At 39.5% G+C, this 9,661-nt stretch overlaps 1 protein-coding gene across 1 annotated transcript; it reads left to right on the plus strand.

Annotated features, from left to right (window-relative positions):
- Positions 1-6,752: 6,752 nt before the first annotated feature.
- Positions 6,753-8,317, plus strand: LOC117056112 (5-beta-cholestane-3-alpha,7-alpha-diol 12-alpha-hydroxylase-like). The gene has a single exon (XM_033166230.1). The coding sequence runs from the start codon at positions 6,763-6,765 to the stop codon at positions 8,293-8,295; it is 1,533 nt and encodes a 510-aa protein (XP_033022121.1). The 5' UTR covers positions 6,753-6,762; the 3' UTR covers positions 8,296-8,317.
- Positions 8,318-9,661: the final 1,344 nt, after the last annotated feature.

Here is a 9,661-nt window from a genome sequence, read left to right on the forward strand (position 1 = left end):
TCTTGTGATTCCTGATATCAGATTTATGTCCATTTTATTTATTTTTTATTTTGTTTTGACTATGGCAGACCAACATGGGTACCTACCTGTAACTGTTTCAATGATGATTCTTCATCAGCAAATTAATTGTCCTCACAGGTACATCAAATAGCCATGGATCAGCAATCACTGAATTTAAGTTTGGTTTGGAAAAGCATACCTCTTTGGGCAGGGAACTCCATAGCATATGAGCTGCCACCCTCCCTCCTCAAATATTCAAGGAAGGTGGAAGCAACAAGAGGGCCTCTTGTAGGGATGTAGACAGTGCCAGAGTGTGTGTCTGGAATATGAGTCTGAGAAGTGTGGTGTTGGGTAGGAATGTGGATGTCACAGGGATCAGGGAAAGTACAGCCCTGTGGGGAAGGAAGAGGATTCCATTAAAAGAGACAAGGTATCAGGTGCTTGTGCATAGCTCCCTTTTCTGCCCCCGTGACAAGACGGAAGCTCCTGGTTGCTCTACTGCACTAAAACACACCAGTTTTCTTCTGCCAGTTCAGGCCATAATGAGATTTCACTCATTGATGTTTACTCCACCGTCTTTCCCTTATCTTACTTCCCTTCCCTTATTCCTCAACTGCTGGCATACTAACAAAACTTTTGTTATATTTTAGCACATAATTTTTGTAACTTTCCCATTTTCCAATAAATCTTTGCTTGGTGTTTCCTCTAATGCTATTTGTAAGTAGAGCAATCTCAGCTAGTTCTTGTAGTTTAATTTGCCAGTCAACGACATTTGGTGCCTCTTGCTGTTTCCATCCTTTTGCAACTACTAATCGGGCCGCTGCAACTGCATATAAGAAGAGTTCCTTCAGCTTATTTGGTATCTCTTTATCTATTATGCTTAATAGAAACATCTCCGGGTTTTTTGGAAAGGAGATTGTCAACATCTTTTTCAATTCATCATATATCTCCCCCCAAAATATTTTAATTTTTCGGCACCTCCACCACATATGTATAAAATCTCCATTTTCCACTCCACACCTCCAACACACATTCGCAACACTTTTATGCATTTTGGAAAGTCTAGCCGGTGTGAGGTACCACCTATGGGCCATTTTCAACATGTTTTCTCTTATGTTCTGGTTTGCAGTAAATTTAAAATTAACCTGCCATAGTTTTTCCCAGTCCTCAAACATAATTGGGTGGCCCAGATCTTGAGCCCATTTGGTCATTGAGGCCATTACCATTTCGTCCATTACTTCATACTCTAACAGAATCTTATACATTTGGGAGATTAATTTGTTATTAGTATTTAAGCATTCTTTTTCAAATTTTGAAGGTTCCTTTCCAAATCCAATCATCTTGTCTTGTTTATATATGTCATTAATTTGAAAATAATCCAACCAGCTTGATAGGTATTCCTTAATCTCCTCATACTTTTTCAGTTCCTGTTTCCCTCCTCTTTCTGTTAGAAGAAGTTTATATGTGATCCACTCTTTTCTATCATTGTTCTTTCTTTTCAGCGCCACTGCCTCAAAGGGGGAGGTCCATCTTGGTGTTTTCATTTCTATATACCTTTTATATTTATCCCATACCTTATATATAGCGTTCCTTATTATATGGTTAAAGAAGCTTCTATGCATTTTTGTTTTACCATAATTTATGGTAATTCCTTTTATATCTTTATCTTCCCGTATTTGCTTACACAAAATTTCTAACGTTAAGATAAAGATTAGTGGGGAGAGCGGACATCCTTGTCTGACCCCTTTTTTATATTGCATTCCTGTGTTAGATTTCCATTTATTATGATCCTTGCTGTCTGTTTTGAGTACAGTGGTACCCCGCTAGACGAATGCCTCGCTAGACGAAAAACTCGCTAGACGAAGGCAGGAAGGCAGCTTCTTTATCAATTTTTAAATCCAAATATTCCATGAGATTAATGATGTTTGTAGTATTTGTAAAAATATGCCTCCCTGGTAAAAATCCGGCCTGATCTTCATGTATTACAAACTGTAATATCTTTTTTAATCTTTCCGCTAGTACACTCGCATATAATTTGTAGTCATTATTAAGGAGTGCAATCGGTCTAAAATTACTCATTCTTTCGGGGTCTCCTCCTTGTTTTGGAATTAAAACTATATAACTATGTTTCCAAGAGTCCGGCATAGTTCCATCCCTTAAAATGTTATTCATGATGTTTTCTAATGGCTCACTCAAGATGTCTTCAAATTTCTTATACTATGCCGCCGAAAGGCCATCAGGCCCCGGTGACTTTCCTGATTTCGCCTGTTTAATTGCTGTTTGAATTTCGTATGGCGTTACCGGGGTGTTTAAAATTTCTCTTTGCTCTTTGGTTAATTTTGGCAGGCAATTTCTTTTTAAATAATCTGTTATTTCATCGCATGTCTCATTACCTTCGCTATACAATTCTCTATAAAATTGGGCAAATCTTTTTTCTATTTCCTTGGGATTCACTAGTATCTCCTCCCCGACTTTTATTCTACTTACCATTCTTTCTGCCTCTTTCTTTTTTAGTTGCCAAGCCAAAAGTTTCCCTGGTTTGTTCGCATGCTCGAAATTTCTTTGCTTTAAATATCTTAGTTTCCACTCTATCTCTTCATTTAATAACATTTGATATTGAGATTGCAACATCTTTATATCCTTCTTAATCTGAGAATTATTTGGTTTCTGATACAGTTTGCTCTCTGTCTTCTTAATCCTTTCCAGCAATTCTTGCTTCTTTTTCTCCTTTTGTTTCCTTAGGATTATACTTTGTTGAATAAAAAAACCACGCAGGACCGCCTTGCTGGTGTCCCAAACTACTTTTAAATCTGTACCCTTATTTAAGTTAAAGTCAAAAAAATGTCGCTTTGGCCTTGTCAATTATTTTTTCGTCTTTAATTGATGATTCGTTTAATCTCCATCTTGTAAATTTTCTTGACCCCCACTTTAAAGTTGTTTGTGGTCTGAAATGGTTTTAGGTTGGATTTCCGTTTTACATATTTTTGTTATTAAATCTTTTGTTAACAAAATGGCGTCAATCCTTTCTGCTGAATATTGGGGTATGAGAAATAAGTATAATCTTTGTTCAGTGGGTTTTTAGTTCTCCATGCATCCTCCAGATTAAGTAAATCTATTAACTGAAAGAAGGTTGTTGGTAATTTTATTTGTTTTCTTTTGGCTATCTTTGCTGATCTATCCAGTTCGGGGTTCAATACCCCGTTTTGGTCTCCTAAAAATATAATCTTTTCTCCTATGCAATATTCTAATTGCTTAGCCAACTTTTGGTAAAATTCACTTTTTTTTCGTTTGGTGCATAGAAACCGATTACCTTAATCCTTTCCCCTTTTACTAATATTTCCACAATCACAACCCTCCCCTGCGTATCAGTATAAATCAATTTTGGGTCCAGGTGCGGTTTTGCATAAATTACTACCCCATTATTATTTTTTATTTGAAGACACGAAATCTATACCCAGTTTTTTGCTGCAAAGGACTCTAGTGTGTTGCTTTTGAATGTGTGTCTCCTGTAAGCAAATCAGATCTAATTTCTGTTTGCTAAGTATTTGTTCTACTTTATTTCTTTTCTTTTTTTTATTTAAGCCATTGATGTTCCAAGTAATTATTTTTAGGTCCATTGTTTACTTTATTGCTTACCAAATGCTTTTTATTAAAAGAAAAATGGAAAACCCAAAAAGGCTGTGTCTGACTGAATACAATAGATCAATTCGCTCAGTTTCTCTGGCGCTTAAAGCTCTTCATCTTCTGACAATTTTTTATGATCATCCGTCCCGCCCCCCCCAGCTGTCTTTTACCTCCTAGCTCTTCTCTATATGTCCTCCAAAATTTATCTGCCTTGGGCCAAGTCGAAAATCTTCTCCTCTTCCCCTTGAAAAAAAAAGATATTCCCTCGGAGAATTCCCATCTGTGCGCAATCGACTTTTTCCTTAGCACCACCACCAGAGGTTTGAATTTGTCCCTCTTCCTCAAGAGTCTAGGTGGAACTATCTTGTGAATTATTATTTCAGACTCTTGTATCTTAAATCGTTTCTTACTACTGCAGAATTTTATCCCTGATTTCCATATTAACAAAGGTCACCAAGCAGTCCCCTGGCCAATTATTCTCTTTAGCAATTCTTGATTTAATTCTAAACACTCTCTCAATTTTACTTTCCATCTCCTTCTCCTCTATTCCAATCCATTTTGCTAATTCTACAGTCAATTTCTGTTGTATTACCTCGTCTACTTCCTCTGGGATCGATCTGAACCTCAATGTTTTTTCCCTTCGATGCATTTCAATCATTTCAATCATTGAGATAGCATCGAGGAATGCTTCGTGAGTTTCCTTCATATCAGATATCTTGTACCGTCTTGGTTATTTCAAGATTCTTAACCACCAAGTTATTAATTTTCCCTGTCATTTCTGAGACTATTCTTGCATTCTCATCTATTTTTTTGTCCCATTTCATCCAACTTTTGTTCTGTTGATCTCGTATTCTCATTCATCTCCTTTTTTAACTCTGCCACGTCCTTTTTAAGTCCCAAGAGCAGTTCTCTCAATTCCATATTCATTTCTTGTTCCTGTGTCGAGTTCCTTCTGTTGGGGTTCGATGCGGCAGCCAAAGGTGTGGAGCTCGTTGATTTCTTGTTCACATTCGACATAGCAGCAATATACAATATCTACAATTATCTGATATCACCCTCTGTCACTCAGACTAGAATAACTGCCACAATAGTCTCAGTAGAACGTCAGTAAAGCATTGACATAAATCATACAATCAAATCATACAATCAAATACAGTCAAATAACCAAGACTATCTTAAATTCAGGCCTCCCTCCTAGAGAATGACGCTAAAATTAGGTCTTGTTCCCTCCTTCCTCCTAAATCAAACCTTGTTTCTTCCTTTCTCCTAAATTTTTCTTCCAACACAAAAAACACCAGAAACCCATACATTCATTTTTACACATCAATCTCAAAGAGGAAGGTCAATGAGGGCCAAAAGGGTTTGGTAGAAAGTCCGGGAGAAAAATTCACACTTATGTTACAATCAGGTCGATAAGCAAAAGCTTTCTTATCTTTTGCCTCTTCTCCCCCCCCCCTTTTAACCTATCTGTTGTTCCCCTTCCTTCCTATAGGTGGTATCTACCGCTCTTTCTTAGCCCTTTTCCTTTATTCCTTTTTTCCAGTAGGTAATTCCTCAACTTCTTTCACAGGGCATAAGACATGAGACTTTATCTTTATTTTTGCCTTTGCTTTGAATTTTTGTTTTTTAATTTCCAAGTCCAGTTCTGTAGTTCCTTCGTACAAATTCAAATCCCTGTGACCAGTGTAGGTTGGTTAAAAATCCACCGCTTCTTAGTATCCGTCCTCCCAGCTCGCTCCCAGTTCACTCTCACCGAGACTTCCAGGTTTGGGAAAGCTTTCCAATATTTTCCTTATAGCGCTGGTTCTTACTCGCCTAACAAAGCATAGAGCCGGGACTCGGGACGTTCTTCAGAGCTTCAAGCCCATCGAGTGTTTTACACCACAGCCTCCATGGTCTCTTTATTGTGTTTGTTCCGGTTTTGCGTCTCCAAACCTCCCAACTAATCTTCTAATCGTCCCATGACCGCTTTCTGTTTTCCAGTTTTGTTGCAGGCATGCCAGCAAATTTTCAACTCCCAGAAATAAAATAGTTTGTTGTTACTACGGAGTTGTTTACGCAATAAGCCTAGGGATTTCCCTCCTCTTCCTCCTCGTATCGTAGACGCCTGGAAAAGCAGGCCCCACAAATAACCAAGAGATGCATTTTAAATAAAAGCACACATTCTACTCATATAAAAACACCAGGCAGGCCCCACAGATAACCCAGAGATGCACTTAAAAAAAATGACATATTCTATTCATGTAAAAACACACTGTCCGCGGGCTGGATTGAGAAGGCGATTGGGCTGCGTCCGGCCCCGGGCCTTAGCTTGCCTACCCCTGCCCTAATACTTCCCTCCTGGTATTATTCACTCACTCATTCATTCTTACATTTAGATGTTACCTTTCCCCCCAGGAGCTCATGGTGGCATACATATGTAGTTCTCTCTCCTCCATGTCTCATTGTTGAATGGAGACTAGAACCTTGGTTTCCCAGATCCTAGTCTGACACTCTACCATAACACATTTTTGTATGTTACTTTTGTGAATATATGCATTTTTATGCACACTTTACCCCAGTATACACATTTTTCTTCACATTAGCTGCCAGGAAACCTGCATTGCAAAATTCGGAAAAATGTGAGTTCCCAAGGACAGCTGTTTCTGTTTACATGTAGCTTCAGGACCTCCAAATTAAGTAACTTAACTTCCCCCTCCCTTATTTGCAAAACCACCAGTCACTTCCAGATCTCCCTTTGCCATGAACTTCTTACCTTATGTTTGATTCCATCCTGCAAAGTCATCCACATTTGCCCCTCCTCCCCTTGTTGCTTCCCCTTTTGTTCCCATGTCAGATCCATCTATTAATAGGGTTAAATCTGCATTTCTATTGATTAAAAATAAAGAAATATTCAAAAGCTGTGTACTTTCAATCTACATTCAAAAAACCACAACTGGAATTAAAAACACTGCCATCTATTACAAGCTCTGTTCAGTTATTATTTTAGTGCAAATAAATTAACCTTAGCAAGGGTTAATATCTGCTTGCTCTGCTTACTGGGTCCACCTAGACTCATGATAAACGAAGCAACTTTTTATAACCACCTATTTTTCTGCAAGAGCCGGCTTGTGCTTTTGTATCACAGAGCTCTGAGAGATGGCTTTCTGGGTGATGGTCCTATGTGCCATCCTGGCGTGCATATTGGGGGGGCTCTACCTGGTGGGGGCATTCCGCCAGAGGAGAGCCAAAGAACCCCCTTTAGATAAAGGCCTCATTCCATGGCTTGGACATGCATTGCGCTACCGAAAGGACGGTGTTGACTTCTTGCAAAGGATGCAGAAGAAGCATGGGGATATCTTCACGGTACTGCTTGGAGGATACTATTTCACTTTTGTGATGGACCCACTCTCCTATGGAGCTATTGTGAAAGAAGCAAGAGGCAAGCTGGATTTCAATGAATATGCAACACAACTTGTGGCCAAAGTGTTTGGTTTTCAACCGGAAATAAGCACTCATAAGATAATAGAGACAGCCAGCGTAAAACACCTCAAGGGCAATGGGCTTGTGGTGATGACCCAGGCCATGATGGACAGCTTGCATAGAGTGATATCCCATAGCCTGAGTTCAGCAGGAGGGCAGAAATCCTGGAAACAGGATGGATTGTTCCGCTTCAGCTACAACATGGTCTTTAGGGCTGGATATCTAGCCCTGTTTGGAAATACAACCAGCAAAGATGAAAAGAACAAAGAAGATGCTGAGAGGCATGACTTAACTGGCTCTGAAGATGTGTTTGTAGAGTTTCGCAAATATGATAAACTCTTCCCAGGATTTGCTTGTTCCACCCTATCTCATGGAGAGAGAAAAGAAGCTGAGTCTCTGAAGAGACTATTCTGGAAAATCTTGTCTGTGAAGGATGTATATGAGAGGAGTAACATCAGTGGTTGGATAACTGACCAGCAAGAGCAGCTGGCTGAGACTGGGATGCCTGAATACATGCGGGATAGATTTCTGTTTCTGCTCCTGTGGGCAGCTCAAGGTAATACTGGCCCAGCTTCCTTCTGGCTTCTTGCCTACTTGATGAAAAATCCCAAGGCAATGGATGAGATGAGGAAAGAAGTGGACAGAGTGGTGGGAGAATCTGGCCAGAAAGTGAGGGCGGGGTGTGCAGTGCTTAATGTCACCAAGGAGATGTTAGACAAGACCCCCATCTTGGATAGTGCTGTGGAAGAGACTTTGAGACTGGCAGCAGCCCCTATGCTGGTCAGGTCTGTGTTAGTGGATCTAGAACTCAAGATGAACAATGGAAGAAAATACCTTCTGCGCAAAGGAGACAGAGTTGCACTTTTCCCCTTTGTGGCAGCACATATGGATCCCGAAATCCACCCAGATCCCCATGTTTTCAAATATGACAGGTTCCTCAGCCTAGACGGCAGGAAAAAAGAATTCTATAAGAATGGAGAAAAGGTGAAATATTACACCATGCCATGGGGTGCAGGGACTTCCATGTGCCCTGGGCGATTCTTTGCTACCAATGAGGTTAAACTCTTTGCCTTCCTGATGCTGACATACTTTGATATGCAGCTGGTTAACATGGAGGAGGAAATCCCTCCCGTAATCAAGAACCGCTATGGGTTTGGTGTGATGCAGCCCACACACGATGTTCAGTTCAGGTATCGACTTCGCCACTGAAGTTAGGAGGCAGAGCAAGCAATGTGGTGTCACGTGCCTGGAAATACAACCAGCAAAGATGAAAAGAACAAAGAAGATGCTGAGAGGCATGACTTAACTTGCTCTGAAGACGTGTTTGTAGAGTTTCGGGGAAAAAAGTTGCAATCAACTTTATCTCTTTTATTTATTGTTGTGCAGGCAATGTCCCTGGGCCAAGCTGTGACTCTGGCTCCAATATCTTGAAAGTCACATATCTATTGATGACATGACTACTCTTAGGTGTAAAGGGTTAAGCGTAATTAAGAACGCATGCTTTTAACTGCTTTTATTTCCCCCACATCATCTGCTCTCATTTTATATGGAAAATACCACCTCTGTGCTGCTCCTATGTTTTGTAATTTTGGTGATTATTATTTTGCTTGTCTGTACCTTTGTTTCTACACGAATGTAAAACCTCTAAAACTGAAAAGAAATACTTAGGGGAAATAAATGGAATTTGAGGAAACAATAAAGATAAAGATAAAGCAACTGTGTTGGGCAGGTTGCTTAGACATGTGTCATGTCTTGTCATGATTGATTTGCTAACTGGTTATTTCAACTGTGTGCATTAATTTCATCCTAAGAAACTCTTTCAATCTATCGTAACATAGTCAGCACCAACAACTCTGGCACAAAAACTTTGATTAAAATAATTTATTTAACAAAACAGCTAATATTCATAAATATCTTTTGTTGTGCTCAAAATACATGCAAATAGGGGAAAAGGTAAGTCACTTCATTCACATATACATAAGAAAAGATGCTGTTAGTCCAGATGCTGCGAGTAGCGTAAAAATACAAACCCTACATTAAAATACCTTCCTCCTCAAATGATGTTTACCTCCACATATCAACTAAAACGTCAAACCGATTAAAACCATGGCAACTTCAAAAAAGGAGCCAGCTCGTAAGCCAAGACCTTTCTTCCTTGTGAACTTATGTCAGCTCACCTTGCATGTAGGTTATTTTACAGAAGAGAACTTCTGACAGCAGAAATAACATTCAGACTCTCTGTACTAACACTTCAGAATTTAAAGCTCAGTGGTCTGTTCTTGTTGGCTTGATTAAAGACATTAAGGCAAAGTGGCTTGCTCAAGAAAAGGAAATGGGATAAACTATACCTTGGTTCTTCGTTTGTTATCTTAAGGCCTAGTTCTTTCACCCAAGTCCATGGATTTCTGCTAGTACTTAACAGCTCACAACTGTTAAGAATCAGTCTGGTTCACAACCAGTCACATTTTTACAGCCTTGGTAAAGGTAAAGGACCCCTGGACAGTTAGGTTTGGCCTCTTGAATGTGTGTGTGGAATCAAAAGGTCAGAAATAATTCAGCTTCTTTGTTCCAGTGG

This window comes from Lacerta agilis, chromosome 12, assembly GCF_009819535.1.
Source record: "Lacerta agilis isolate rLacAgi1 chromosome 12, rLacAgi1.pri, whole genome shotgun sequence".
Lineage (NCBI taxonomy): Eukaryota > Metazoa > Chordata > Lepidosauria > Squamata > Lacertidae > Lacerta > Lacerta agilis.